Raw genomic sequence first — 16,164 nt, 5'->3', positions numbered from 1 at the left:
CCTCCCTTAGATTCCCTCCCTCTTCTGCTAGCGCTAATTACGCGTAACACACTAATTTTAAAACCCGAAGTTTTTTTAATTTTAAGGTGTGCTGTAGTCAGAAGCGCTAGAAGCGCTGCGCTCCCTCCCTTCGAATCCCTCTCTCTTCTGCTAGTGCTAATAATACGCTAATTTTAAAACCCGAAATTTTTTAAATGTTTATGTCTCCGTGACATTCCTGGGACCATCCCGAGTCGAACAGTACTTTCCGCTCGCAAATCCGTCCACGGGTTCTCGAGATCTTAGAGATCATAGATAGATCAGGATACAGACACAGAGGCCAACTCTACTTTATATATACTAGGGCATGCCCGTACTATATCTATATCTAAAATTATATCCCCCCCCTCTATTTACATGAAATGGTTTGGTCCAAAGCGAACGGCTTGCGAGTGGTGACAATCCCCCCCCTCTATTTACATGCAATGGTTTGGTCCAAAGCGAACGGCTTCCGGAGTTTGGTAAAGAAATCGCCATCGCGTGCACAAACGCGCAGGAAAGCGAATGAATCGCAAATTCGTTTTTATTAGTTGTAAAACATAGTTTAACGCCAACATAGTTTGCAAACGTGAAATAAATGAATACGCTCTCAAATGTGCCATCCGAGGCAGAGTGTGCCCGCCACGTTCGGCACACGCGATCGTTCGCTGCTCTCTGATTGGTTGAATCGTTTTTTGGACATAGCTCGGTAAGTAATTGTCCGATTAATATGAAACCTTGAAAAGGCACATCCTCGGGTCCCCAGCAATATACCTGGCAAGTGAAAAGTATATCGGACCCGTGGTTGTCGAGAAACAGCGGTCACAGACAGACAAACGTACAAACGTACAGACAGAGATTACTGGAATTATAGATAGATAGATATATATGTTGTGGAAAACCATTCAGGTCCGCACAACTTTTAGTCCAACGGTTTGGTTTAATTGCATTTAGATCATCACATCATTCCTGTAAGTAGAAATACACAATAAGCATACGATGCGACATCTCATAAAGCCATTCATATCAGTCAATGCAAGCAAGCTAGATATTCTATAAAGGCGTACCATTAACGAGGCTACCGATGTAACATGTCACAAGGGAGAAGTCTCGGAGCACTGACACAGCAATGGGTCTTATAGTCACGCCCCTAGTGGGGACAACAATGACAGCGAGCAGCGAGCATCCCCACCCGGGTTCAGTACGGATACGATTTCACTACATTCACCCCCCCGTCAGAATTATACGGCCGCGTGGCTAAAAGCGAGTGAGCGTCAGCATGGGCGCGGAGTATTAGTCGGCCCAACCGTAGCGGGCCGGGCGGCGAATTTCTCTGCCAGCACGCGTTCGAAATTCCCCGGGTACGGCGTCTCGTAACCCTGTATCCCCGGTGTCAGAGGCGTCAACAGGGTCGGGTGATGAAGGGGGTAACGCCAAGTCGTCGGACCCGGGCAGTCTCGACGGGGGGAGGGTCGGTGGACTGTCGGCGATGGGAGCGTCGGGAGAGGTCATAGTCTCATAGACGGGTTCGACTGGTCCGTCCGATTCCCTACTAAGGTCGTCGACCCCGCAAGGGGCAAGATGACGAACGGAGACAGTAGTCTCACGACCATCAGACGTCATCACACGAGCATGCTCAGGATTAGCCTGGAGAATCTGCACTTTGTCCACAAGGGGGTCGTACTTGCTCGCGCGAACTGCCCGTTTAAGGTAGGCCGGCCCGGGCCCAGCGAGCCAACTGGGCAAAGACCGTATACACCCCGAGCTCCTGGGGTGGTGGAAAAGACGCTCGTGGGGAGTTTGGTTAGTTGCCGTACTCAGGAGTGCCCGGATTGAGTTCAACGCCGCAGGTAACGACCAAGCCCATTTATCGAGGCCCCGGCCGTGGGTCCGGAGATGGAGCATGACGGCCCTCCAGATAATCCCGTTGAAGCGTTCGATCTGCCCATTAGCCTGGGGTCTATACGGCGTGGTGTAACTAGACGCAACGTTGTTTTGGAGCAGATAGCCGCGCACCTCCTGAGACAAGAAGACTGCACCCCGGTCGGTATGGACATAGGCCGGGTAACCGAACATTGAGAACAAGTTCTGTAAGCAACGCATCACCGTGGCAGCAGTCATGTCCGCGCACATATAAGCAAAGGGGAATCGTGAGTACTCATCAACGATAGTGAGCAGATAGCGAGAGCCGCTCGACACCGGCAAAGGGCCCTTGAAATCCATCGCCAAGCGTTCCCACGGGCGTGTAGCCTTCACCAGAGTCCCCATAGGGGGGTTATAGAAACGCGGTTTGATTTCCGCGCAGATAGCGCAGTCGCGACAGATACGGCGGATATCGTCAATCGAGTAAGGGAGATTCCCACTCCGCACGAAATGAGCGAAACGCGTTACGCCGGGATGGCCCGCAGTAGCATGCAGCACCCGTAGGCCCTCCAACGAGGTGATACCAGCACATGTAGTGGGGCGCGATAAGGCATCGGCGGCCTGGTTATCCTTCCCTGGGCGATATTTGATGGTGTAACAGAAGTCGGCGAGTTCGATACGCCAGCGAGTGATTTTCTCGTTCTTAATGCGCTGGGCGTGTAAGGTGTCGTACATGAACGCAACGCTTTGCTGGTCCGTGATGATTTGGAAGCTCCGCCCGAGTAGGTACGGGCGCCATCGCCGAATAGACTCGACGATCGCATACGCTTCCTTTTCAACGGACGAGTGCCGCCGCTCAGCGGAGGTAAGAGTCCGTGAAAAGAAAGCCACGGGACGTCCCCCTTGGGAGAGGGTCGCCGCGATGGCCTGATCCGAGGCGTCACTTTCGAGGACGAACGAGCCGCTCTCGTCAATGGTTGCTACGGCGGCTCGGGCGATGTCGGTCTTAAGTCCTTCAAAGGCCGTCAATGCGGCCGAACTCAGGGGAAAGGTGTCGCAGGCCACAAGGGGGCGAAGTTTCGCGGAGAAATTTTGCACCCATTTGGAGTAATGGGCGAACAGCCCAAGGGCGCGTTTCAGGGAAGCCCGATCGCAGGGAGGGGCCATGTCGAGCAAAGGTCGCAGACGTTCCTTATCCGGAGAGACAGAGCCATGGGTCACGGTGTACCCCAGAAGATCTATTGTGCGTAGGGAGTATCGGCACTTATCCTCGTTCATAGTTAAGTGATACCGTTGCGCGACCTCAAGGAAGCGCTTCAGATTAGCGTCATGGTGCCCTTGGTCATATCCACAAACCGTAAGGTTATCGAGGTAGACGAAAACATCGGTTAAGTGCTCCCGCGCAACGAGGTCATCCATGGCCCTCTGAAAACAAGCGACCCCGTTCGTCACCCCAAAGGGCAATCGTGTAAATTGGTACAACCGCTGCCCCGACTCGAAAGCGGTATAGATACGATCCGCCCTAGAGATAGGGATCTGGTGGTACGCACTACGGAGATCGAGAGTACTATAGACCGAATACTGGGACACCTGTTGCACTAGCGCGTCCATCCCCGGAAGGGGGTAGGCATCCAGCTGTGTAAAGCGGTTAATCGTTTGGGAATAGTCGATTACCATGCGTTTGCGATGGGCCTCACTGCGCACCACTAAGACCTGGGCACGCCACGGTGACCTACTAGGTTCTATGATGCCGTCTTTCAAGAGCTGAGTCGTTTCGTCCGCAATGAATTGCATGTCCGCGCGGGAGTAGCGTCTCGATTTTACCGCGACAGGGGTACAGTCGGAGGTTAGATTGGGGAACAGCGAAAGCGGACGGACGTCCATTTGCGCTAGGGCGCACACCGTTAGCGCGTCGTCCGCCCCCACAACAAGAGTGTCAGGCCCACCGAACTCCATTACCAGACGTCCATGCAGCTTAAGAAAATCGTGTCCTAGCAGAATATCAGCACATAATGCGGGTAAAACCATAAGGTGTACATCAGGGAAAACCCGTCCCTTTAGCACTAGTTTCAATCGGCATTCCCCTTTTGTGCTAAGCCGGAGTCCCTGGGATGCCATGAAGATCCGTCGTGTAGACCGCCCGATCCGCCATCCATGCCTGAGCACAAGTCGCTGGTCGATAAAACTATCCGTAGATCCGGTGTCCACCAAGGCCTGAACACAATGGCCCTCAACCATAAGGGGAATAAGGGCTTGAGCCAGGCCAGACGAGGCAGCTGGGAGCGGGACTGAGCCCCCCGAATGGGTCGGACCAGCCTCGCGGGTGGATCCTACACCAGCAGCAGTTTTGCGATCGTGGCCGGAGTCTGCGTTGACCATGGGGAATCCATTATCGTCATCAGAGGGCTTTCCCCAGCATTCCGGTGTTTCGCGATTCAAATCCGATGAGAAAAGGCCTCAGTAGTATTTGACATCGCCTTTTGACACTCCTGGCAGATAAAGGCTTCCGTTGTAGCCGAAATCGCCTTTTTCGTTTGGTCGCTTTGACAAAGGGCTTCCGTAGTATTCGAAAGCTGTTTCTTCCCTTGCGTGGCTCGAGGTTTGGCCAAGGACGCGGCCTTTGTCCCCGATGGAGAATGAGACGGTGGTGGCTTTCCGGTGGCGCCAGTCAAGGTTGTCTGAGCGCCCAGCGGGCCGCAGCGAGAGGCCCTCCCCTTCGAAGACGGGTAAGGCGCTGGGCTCGTGGGTTCTGCTACAAGCCCGTTCAAGGTTGCCGCGCCTGCGCGACCGCGGCTGCGCGCGTCGAAGGGCCGCGAGCCGCGTGCCGATTTCTTGCACACTTTCGCGTAATGTCCCTTTAGCGAGCACAAATGGCAAATAGCGTCACGTGCCGGACACACGACTCGGGCATGACGAGGCCCTCCACAAAAAAAACATGCGGCCCCGCGCAAGGCCTTGGGTCTGCTGGTCGTAACGGCAGCTGTCAGGGTAGGGTAGGGTGCATCAAACGCCCTTAGGTTCTTGGATTTTAATGTCTATTCTCTCAAATGTTACACTTGTTGGTAGAAGTATGTATGCAAAAAATAAATGAAATCAGAGGTGGTCCTGGGTGGCCACCGGCCACTTTTATATATTTAGGGCCATTTTCGGGGCCGCACTATGTAAAAATGTTTGATTTTGTTATTTTACACCCAAACCTAGTCATGTTTGGTATCAAATTGAAGGTCTTGATGAGAGGAATACAAATATAACAATTTTATGCAAAAAACGATGGTTTGATAATTAGTTTGTATTTTTACATGAATGAAATCGGAGGTCTAATCGTGGGTCCCATACTAGTAGTCTAATAATATCCTTTATTTTCTTTCAGATGGCAGATAAGAAGACCAGATTAGCAAGTGCCATTTTTGGTCTTGGCAATGCTTTTACAGAAGCAGATGGTACATTGACAGGAGTCCGCCTCCCAACTTGCCGGCAGGTTCTTCGATGCGTGATGTGGTACATCCAGAAAGAAATATGTGAAGGCAAACAAACTCAGCCACTGAAATGGAAATCTGCCAGCATCGTCCTTATCCAGCTGAAAAAATTCTACACTAAAGCAAATATTCCTATGCTTTCAGACCATCAATGCTGCAAACTAATACTTGACCTTCTTAATGACAATAACAAATTGCGTCAAATACCTGTTTCTCGCCGAGAATCTCCAAGCACTTTGGCTAAGTTGCAAACCATGAATGAACGTCTTGATAAGACCTTTGGTGTATGGACAAAAGATGCAATGACAAACATTAAGAATGAGGAAGATAGAGTATTTTTAGAGTCAATGAAATCTGACAGAGTAGCCTCATTTGGTGGTGTTGACAAGAAGAAAGTTGATAAAGATCATAGAAAAGAAAAACGCCTCTTAGCGGAAGCTTCAAGACGAGAACGTCATGAATCATCCAGTGTACAAGAGATGACAATTAGTTCTGTATGCTCTGATGATAGTGACTCTGCAGATAGCTTGGAAGAAACTGAAGAAGAGGCGATTCCAGAGTTTCAAAGGAAGCGTAGTCACCACAGATCAACATATGCAGGTACATCTGCCTTTATTCCTCATGATATTCTGAAAAGACATTCAGTTGTGTCTGTTGCTACTCGACTAAACATAACTCCTGTTCAACAGGTTGCGCTCACCAAAGCTGTAATTCAAGAGGCAGGAGGTGATCCACGTCGTGTGGCCAAGTCGTACTCAACTGCTGATAAGGCTCGACGATCAATAACAAGTGCTATCGCCAAAGATATTCAAGAAAATTGGATCGCCCCAACAGCTGCAACACTTCACTGGGATGGCAAGCAGATACCAACGCTCACAAACAAGAATGTCAAGGAAGAAAGATTGCCAGTGTTGGTTGGGAATGCCACTGATGTAAAGCTACTGGGGGTGGCTAGATATCCTCCTGGAAGTGATAGGTCATCAGGTGACATCATTGCCGAGCACACTTACACGTATCTACATTCATGGAAGTGCAAACAATCAGTTGTCAACTTATGTTTTGACACAACAGCATCAAACACTGGACACGTTACAGCTGCCTGTGTTACCATTCAATCAAAACTGGACCGTGCTCTTCTGTGGTGTGCATGTCGCCATCATGTTGGAGAGGTAATCCTGGATCATGTGTTTGACGTTCTCAAAATTGAGGCATCAAAGTCTCCAGAAGTATCTTTGTTCCAAAAATTCCAGAAGAATTGGGAACGCATATCGCATGCAAAGAATGAAAGTTTAACCAAAATTGACATTTCCATGTACAATGACTATGCACAACAGCTGCTTTTATCCTGCAAAAACAAGGTTTTAAGCACAATCCGCACAAGCGCTTCATACTGTAGGGAAGACTACAAGGAAATGGCACAACTCTGCCAGGTAGTCCTCGATGATGATGTCACAAAACAAGGAACACTCCACAGACCAGGGGCCATGCATAAAGCAAGGTGGATGTCAAAGATTCTTTATTCCATCAAAATATGCCTACTTGAAGAGCAAATTTCTCTACTACCTCGAGGAACTGTAACAACACAACATCAACAGAAAAAACTGAAGGAGTTTGTTGTTTTTGTTGTTTATATTTATTGTGATTGGTGGCTCATATGTCAGTCTGCTTCAAATGCCCCATGGTTTGATTTGTGCTTTTACAAGACTCTGCTCAACTATAAAGCTGTCAACTCAACCATTTCAGTCAGCGCTGTGAAAGCCTTTGATAGACATTTGTGGTATTTAACCCCAGAACTGGTTGTTTTGGCACTGTTCAGCAATGCAATTCCTCAAAAGGATCGTCGTGCCCTTGCAGATGTGTTACTGGCCATACAACCAGATGAAATGCCAAGCACTCCAAAACACCGCTACGGTTCTGGATATGGCAAACCGTCATTTCCAAAAATTACAGAAGCGACAACCCTGGCTGATCTTGTGAACGAGGACTCGTGGTTTACAGTAAACCTTCTTCACCTAGATATGACCTTCCTAACAGAGGATGTTGACACTTGGCAGAACAATGAGCACTTCAAGGCAGCCAAGTCCATTGTGGATGGGCTTAATGTTGTGAATGACCCTGCGGAGAGAGCAGTAAAGCTCGCAACTGATTTTGTCTCAACTGCAAGAAGAGAAGACCACTTCCAAAATCTTCTTCAAGTGGTTGAATGTGACCGCAAAGCGAGGCCAAATTTGCGGAAACGAGCAAAGTTGGAGTAGTGACATTGGCGTTGTGCTTAATACATTTTCAAACTTTTAATCAATGAAAGTACAATACTACAACACTGTACTACAACTTTGTAATATGAAGAACGATTTTGGTTAATTTTACATTGACATGTAAGGTTGTTTTAACTGTTTGATATTAGGCATTTAGTAAAAGTAGGACTTTACTTTTGTATATAGGTATAATGGTTAATTTTACATTATCTTGTAGTTAATTTTACATTATCTTGTAAAGTAGTTTAGCTGTGGCCCTAAATGGCCCTAAATATATAAAAGTGGCCGGTGGCCACCCAGGACCACCTCTGATTTCATCTATTTTTTGCATACATACTTCTACCAACAAGTGTAACATTTGAGGGAATAGACATTAAAATACAACAACTTTTTGAAAATCATGGGGCGTTTGATGCACCCTAGCGGTAGGGTCATCCTCCGGAGCATCCCGGAGTTCAGCAGGCGGATCCACGTCCTCGTCAGTGGTCCTCTCCGGCCGGGCGTGTAGTGAGGTGCCCGCCAAAAGGCGCGTGCGATCATAGGCGTTCGATTGCATCCGCGCTTCAGTATACACCGTCGCTTGCTCAACCGCCGTAGCGAAGGTCAGGTCGGTCTTCTCCAAGAGTTTGAGACGTAGTTCCTGAGAGGAGACCCCTGCTATGAAGGCATCTAAAAGTCGATCATCTTTAGCCTGCTCGGGAGTCCGTGGCTGGGCGCTGTCCAGCATGAGCTGCCGGAGCTCCTGGGCGTAATGATCCATAGGCTCGTTGGGTTGCTGCCGTCGCGTCTGCAGCAAATAACGCGCATACACAGGGCTTTTTTCTTTTATATAAAGCCGCTTGAGCTCCGCGACGGTAAGATCATACGTCGTGCATTGAGCGACCGAGTGGTAGACCCGGTAGTCGATTTTTGAGTGTAATATTGCCAGCTTCGCGGCAGGCGTCGGAGCGGTATCAGGCTCATTAAAGAGATGCTCCAGTTGCTTGAGCCAGTGCTTGAGTTGCAAGCCTCCGTCCGTGGCTTGTGGGTCGGCGCTGAAAATGGACACCGTCAACGTCTTGTTGCCAGCCATGTCAGCAGATCATAAATGCAATTAAGTGTTGTGGAAAACCATTCAGGTCCGCACAACTTTTAGTCCAACGGTTTGGTTTAATTGCATTTAGATCATCACATCATTCCTGTAAGTAGAAATACACAATAAGCATACGATGCGACATCTCATAAAGCCATTCATATCAGTCAATGCAAGCAAGCTAGATATTCTATAAAGGCGTACCATTAACGAGGCTACCGATGTAACATGTCACAAGGGAGAAGTCTCGGAGCACTGACACAGCAATGGGTCTTATAGTCACGCCCCTAGTGGGGACAACAATGACAGCGAGCAGCGAGCATCCCCACCCGGGTTCAGTACGGATACGATTTCACTACAATATATATATATATATATATATATATATATATATATATATATATATATTTTTCTTCTATACATGGTCGAGGCTCATGAAAGAGCTCAAGCAGAATGGAATGATAGGTACAAAATGGTTTATGCAAATTTTGTTCGATTTGAAGAAGTACGAAGAGTGGAGGATGGAATGTATACTGGTTCTTCAACCTTCATCGACATAATGAGATCTGTTATTTAATTTCACACCACAATGCTTCACTTCGATATGGAAGTCCATGGAGGCCAGCTTACCTTCGATTCCTGTCCATGGAGGCCAGCTTTGTGAAGGGAACGGATATTGTTGATTGATGAACACTGACCCCCATCTTGGACATAGGGCCTTGCAGATCTTTCAAAGTCATTGTGGGTTTTAGAGCGACATCCCAAACCAGTTTCCTGCTTTTCCAGCTGCTGAGTTTGGATGGACGACCTGATCTGTGAAGAGTCTGGGTGGTATGATACGTCTTCCTCTTCTTAATGATGAATTTCATTGCACTCAAAATGATAATGAGTGACTTTGAAATCTCCGTATAACCCTCTCCTGAACGATGCTTCTCCACCACTTTATGTCTGACATCTTTGGAAAGCTCCTTTGTCTTCATGTTTGCCTTGTTGGATGACCAAGTGAGTTGCACCTTAAAACTCCTTAGATAAGAGAGGGAGCTTAATTATTAAGTTAAATCACTGATTACATACAGGTGAAACCTATTGCACTTCCTTTGTAACCTTTCAAACAAATAATTTGCTCCTGAAGTGATTTAGTGTTAATTCGGCGAAGGGTTTGAATAATTATACAACCGAGAATCATCTGATTTTCTTCTAATTTAACTTATTCACATTTTATCTGCATTTTTTTGCTTTATAACTTTGAAGTAATTTGTAAAGACTGTATATTAAGTTTGATTTTAAAGCTTCATGAAATAAGCTCAGGTGGCATCAAAATGTGAAAACTTTGGAGGGGGGTGAATACCTTTGCAGGCCACTGTACTTTCTCCTCCTTTGCCCCTTGTATAGAACTTGGAATGGTTTTTCAACGAGCATACATTTTTTCCTTTTTTTAGGTTATAAAGTCCTGTTCAAGGGAATTGCGGATTTTCGAGGGAACTCTCTTCATCTGGTTCCTACTCTTTAATGTTTCTGCACTCTGTAATAATGGAGTGTTTCCACTATGTACTGGTAATTCTCAAAAAGGGACACGTCGATTTGCTTAAATGCATTGCTGAAGGAGAAGATCGCTTTTAAAAGTCATTAATGTTAGTTCTAAAATCTCTCCCGACTCGATAGTAAACCGATTGATAACCAATCATCAAAGATGTATTTGTAAAAATGCTATCACGTCTTTTAACATGCAGGTGCTCATCAAAAAGCAGTAATTTTCAGACAGAAATGAGGAAACAATTGTATAAATGTTGACTAAGAAAGATAAACACAAATGTAATTATTATTGGGTGAAGGTTAAGCGCCCCGTAATCATTTACGCAGACTTTGAGTGGCTCCCAATGAAAACAGATGATTGTTCTCTCGATCCAAGGTCTTTGCGTTCTGCGGAATGTTAAACGCATGTACTGGGCCGATGTTGTTACATCACTGTTCATCACTGTGTGCCGATGTTCAGAAAAAACAAGCTTATGCTACAAGCCCAAATTTAGTCGGGTAGAATAGGAGCAGCTACAAAAGCGAGTCCCAATACTCTTGGCAGAAACAACCGGAATCATCACGGGCCTGGACGATAAAGAACAAGAGAAAAATGACCACAGTGTGGTCACTGGTGCGACGTGTAGAATCATGAGGACATCCGTTGCAATATGCGTGACCAAATTCGACCAGTCATTAAATTATACTCATGCACTACCGTCTTTTTGTCTTTCAGCTAAATTTATTCTGGTTTCTTCAAACAAATTGCGATTTTAGTCCACGATGTTCTTACCTCATACCAACGCACGTCCGAGTGTATGCGCATGCGCTATTCAATAATTACACCTAATTTGTGTCAAGTTCTGTGAAACGAGATTGATATGAAAACATTCAGTTGTCTTTGTTGCTAAATTTATTCTGGCTTCTTCAAACGCGATTTTAGTCCGCGATGTTCTTACCTCATACCAACGCACGTCCGAGTGTATGCGCATGCGCTATTCAATAATTACACCTAATTTGTGTCAAGTTCTGTGAAACGAGATTGATTTGAAAACATTCATGTTGTCTTTGCTGCTAAATTTATTCTGGTTTCTTCAAACAAATCGCGATTTTAGTCCGCGATGTTCTTGCCTAATACCAACGCACATCCGAGTGTATGCGCATGCGCTATTCAATAATTACACCTAATTTGTGTCAAGTTCTGTGAAACGAGATTGATATGAAAACATTCATGTTGTCTTTGTTGCTAAATTTATTCTGGTTTCTTCAAACAAATCGCGATTTTCATCCGCGATGTTCTTTCCTCATACCAATGCATGTCCGAGTGCATGTGCATGCGCTATTCAATAATCACACCTAATTTGTGTCAAGTTCTGTGAAACGAGATTGATATGAAAACATTCATGTTGTCTTTGTTGCTAAATTTATTCTGGTTTCTTCAAACAAATCGCGATTTTAGTCCGCGATGTTCTTACCTCATACTAGGCCATCAGCCAGACCCCCAAAATAGGGTCCATTGGTACCAAAATGAGGGAGTAAGCCTAATATTGATTTTTGGATAGGTCTTTACCCCTAGAATATGAAAATATGTGATAGCAAATTCAACCATGTAGCTAAATGGGTGTTATCACCTCATTTTCAAAATGGCCACCAAAATGCATGTTTTTCAATTAAAAACACCATGTTTCATATTCTTGTAGGAATTTGTAACAAATAGCATTGCGTTTTGAGATGTTTAAGACTTTACAACTCTCTTAAAGTATGAAATACATCATCTGAACTTTAATCCAAGAAGATAGAATCCAATATGGCGCCCAATTTCACAAAATGGCTGCCATCATAGCAACAACTTTATGCACAAAATAATAATCGTATAGCATCTACTTTCTATCTACTCCGTTGCTCGTTGCTCCGACCACCGTTCCTACAGAAAAAAAAGCAAACAAAACAACAACGTTAAATTTTGTATGTAAAGTGGCGGCCATTTTGAAAATGGGTGATAACACACATTTAGCTACATCGTTGAATTTGCTATCACATATTTTCTTATTCTAGAGGTAAAAACCTTGTCAAAAATCATTATTAGCCTTACTCCCTCAATTTGGTACCGGTTGACCCCCCTAGCTGATAGCCTATACCAACGCACGTCCAAGTGTATGCGCATGCGCTATTCAAAAAGGCACCCCAACAACAAGAACAACAAGTACACATACGTTCAAAGTACACCGCCCCCATGCCAAATAATGAAATATCCAACAGCGCGGCATTGTCGGGGTGCCTCCGGTGCCCAGCAATACCGCAGTGCAGCTCATAGAGGCTGTATTGGGAGGGAGAGGTGTACGCTAATTACCTTCGCAAAAGCGGAAGGTTATGTTTTGATCGCTGTGTATTTATTTGTATGTCTGTGTGTGTGTGTGTGTGTATGTTATTCGCATAACTCAAAAAGTATTCAACCGAATTGCATGAAATTTGGTGGGATGATTGGTTATTATACGGGACACATTTGATTAGATTTTGGGAGCAATCGGGTCAAAGGTCAAGGTCAAGGTCACGAAAAGGTCAAAATCGTATTTTTACCATAGCGCGGTCAATTTTTATCCAATTGGCATGCAACTAATGCCAAAATGTTCAGAATTCAATGCCCGATCTTGTGATATACGACATGACCCAGTGAAGACATTACCCTTGTTAGCGGTTGGGGGTCAAAGGTCAGGGGGGTCACGACCTTGCAAAATGTGCGTTTTTTGTCATAACTCGGTCAATTCTTATCCGATTTGCATGAAATCAGCACCAAACTGTTCACTGTTCTGTTCCCTACACTCCCATGCCAAGTACAGAACAGTAGCTGCGGCGAAGGTATGCGCTCTACCGAGTGCCCGTTCTAGTTGATTGATTAATTGTATAATTAAAATCAATAAAAGATTATCACAAAATATTTTCTTAGTCAATTGGCTAATAGCATAACTAAACCACTAGTGCTTCATCCGAAGATGTATCTTTTAGAAATTTCATTAAATAAGTCATTAATAAAAAATTAAATAATTAATTGATTAATCAATAAATAATTAATCAATTAATCAATGAAAAATTAATCGATTAAATGATTAATCAATAAATCAAAAATATCCTTGATAGCCACATCACTTGGTAACTGTCATGTCCAAATATTAGCTTCCCAGCTCAAAAGGTGCCTGAGATATTGGCCAAATGAGAAAGAAAACAAATAAATGATTAATAATGAAAATAAATAAATAATAATCATTAAAAAATTAAATTATTAATCAATTCGGTCACAGAACACATAAACCACCACCATTTCATCAGGATCTGTAACCTAAAAAAAAATAAAAAATTAGTCATTAATGGAATAATTAAATAATTAATCGATTAATTGATTAATTAATAAATCAAAAATAGCCTCTGCAGCCAAATCACCTGGTCATTGGCATGTTCAAATATCAGCTTCCTAACTCAAAAGGTGCCTGAGTTAATGGTCAGAAGAGAAAGGAAATTTGATTAATTAAATAAGTACTTAATTAATCGCTAATAATTAAATAACTCCTCAATTAATTGATTAATCAAAAAACAAAAAATACCGTTTTTGACAAAGGACTTGCTCACTATTGTGCCGAAATTTCAGCTTCCTAGCTCAAAGGATGGCTGAGATATCGCCCGGACAACCAAGAAAGAAAACAAACAAGTACAGATACATTCAAAGTACACCGCCCCCATGCCAAATAATTAAATATCCTATAGCGTGGCATTGCCGGGGCGCCGATGGCGCCCGGCAATACCGCAGTGCAGCTCATAGACGCTGCATTGGGAGGGAGAGGTGTACACTAATTGATTGATTAATTGTATAATTAAAATCAATAAAAGATTATCACAAAATATTTTCTTAATCAATTGGCTAATAGCATAACTAAACCACTAGTGCTTCATCCAAAGATGTCTTTTAGAAATTTAATTAAATAAGTCATTAATAAAAAATTAAATAAGCAATTGATGAATCAAAAAATAATTAATCGATTAATCAATAAATAATTAATCGATTAAATGATTAATCAATAAATCAAAAATAAACCACCACCATTTCATCAGAATCTGTAACTGATTTTTTTTTTTAAAGTAATTAATTAAATAATTAATCGATTAATTGATTAATTGATAAATCAAAAATATCCTTGATGGCCACATCACTTGGTCACTCATGTCCAAATATTAGCATCCGAGCTCAAAAGGTGCCTGAGATATTGGCCAAATGAGAAAGAACATAAATAAATGATTAATAATGAAAATAAATAAATAATAATCATTAAAAAATTTAATTATTAATCAATTCGGTCACAGAACACATAAACCACCACCATTTCATCAGAATCTGTAACTGGGAAAAAAAAAAAAATTTTTTAGTAATTAATCGAATAATTAAATAATTAATCGATACATTGATTAATTGATTAATCAATAAATCAAAAATATCCTTGATAGCCACATCACTTGGTCACTCATGTCCAAATATTAGCTTCTGAGCTCAAAAGGTGCCTGAGATATTGGCCAAATGAGAAAGAAGATAAATAAATGATTAATAATGAAAATAAATAAATAATAGTCATAAAAAAATTAAATTATTAATCAATTCGGTCAGAGAACACATAAACCACCACCATTTCATCAGAATCTGTAACTTTAAAAAATAAAAAAAATTGTCATTAATCAAATAATTAAATAATTAATCGATTAATTGATTAATTGATTAATTAATAAATCAATAATAGCCTTTGCAGCCAAATCACCTGGTCATTGGCATGTCCAAATATCAGCTTCCTAACTCAAAAGGTGCCTGAGTTAATGGTCAGAAGAGAAATGAAATTTAATTAATTAAATAAGTATTTAATTAATCGCTAATAATTAAATAACTCATCAATTAATTGATTAATCAAAAAACAAAAAATACTGTTTTTGACAAAGGACTTGCTCACTATTGTGCCGAAATTTCAGCTTCCTTGCTCAAAGGATGGCTGAGATATCGCCCGGACAAACAAACAAACAAACAAGAAAGAAAGAAAGCAAGAAAACAAACAACCAGAGTGAAAACTGAGTACTCTCTTTCAGCGTGCGTCACTGCCGAGCCCCCTTCGGTGCCCAGCAATGACGATTTGCAATGCCTGGAGATGGCATAGGAAAGGAGCGGTGTACAACAAGAAAGCAAGAAAGAAACAACCAGAGTGAAAACTGAGTACTCCCTTTCAGCGTGCGTCACTGCCGAGCCCCCTCGGCCGAGCCCCGAGCCGCCCAGGAATGACGATTTGCAATGCCTGGAGATGGCATAGGAAAGGTGCGGTGTACAATTAGCGTACACCTCTCCCTCCCAATGCAGCCTCTATGAGGTGCACTGCGGTATTGCCGGGCGCCCCGGCAATGCCGCGCTGTAGGATATTTAATTATTTGGCATGGGGGCAGTGTACTTTGAATGTATCTGTACTTGTTTTCTTGGTTGTCCGGGCGATATCTCAGCCATCCTTTGAGCTAGGAAGCTGAAATGTCGGCACAATAGTGAGCAAGTGCTTTGTCAAAAACTGTATTTTTTGTTTTTTGATTAATCAATTAATTGAGGAGTTATTTAATTATTAGCGATTAATTAAGTACATATTTAATTAATCAAAATTTCCTTTCTCTTCTGACCATTAACTCAGGCACCTTTTGAGTTAGGAAGCTGATATTTGGACATGCCAATGACCAGGTGATTTGGCTGCAAAGGCTATTTTTGATTTATTAATTAATCAATCAATTAATCGATTAATTATGTAATTATTCCATTTATGAGTAAAAAAAATTTTTTTTTTAAGTTACAGATTCTGATGAAATGGCGGTGGTTTATGTGTTATGTGACCGAATTGATTAATAATTTAATTTTTAATGATTATTATTTATTTATTTTCATTATTCATCATTTATTTATTTTCTT

The 16,164-nt window shown here is 43.2% G+C and overlaps 2 protein-coding genes across 7 annotated transcripts in view; both read left to right on the top strand.

Annotated features, from left to right (window-relative positions):
* The window catches only part of LOC137430999 (rho guanine nucleotide exchange factor 11), a 216,697-nt gene that overhangs the window by 160,317 nt on the left and 40,216 nt on the right, over positions 1-16,164 (top strand). The window lies entirely within an intron of this gene.
* The window catches only part of LOC144892894 (uncharacterized), a 64,532-nt gene continuing 53,615 nt past the window's right edge, over positions 5,248-16,164 (top strand). Inside the window, exons 1-2 of one of the 2 annotated variants that reach the window (XM_078781296.1) lie at positions 5,248-5,957; positions 6,047-8,020. In XM_078781296.1, coding sequence (XP_078637422.1) covers positions 5,862-5,957; positions 6,047-7,612 — 1,662 coding nt within the window. In that variant the 5' untranslated portion in view covers positions 5,248-5,861 and the 3' untranslated portion in view covers positions 7,613-8,020. Of the gene's footprint in view, positions 8,021-16,164 lie in introns of those variants that run through there. The other variant, XR_013624015.1, reaches the window with a different exon arrangement.

This window comes from Myxine glutinosa, chromosome 7 (assembly GCF_964187855.1).
Source record: "Myxine glutinosa chromosome 7, kmMyxGlut1.1, whole genome shotgun sequence".
In the NCBI taxonomy this organism is placed as follows: Eukaryota; Metazoa; Chordata; class Myxini; order Myxiniformes; family Myxinidae; genus Myxine; species Myxine glutinosa.
Note: the sequence above shows the minus strand (reverse complement) of the source record. Positions and strands in the feature narration are given on the sequence as shown.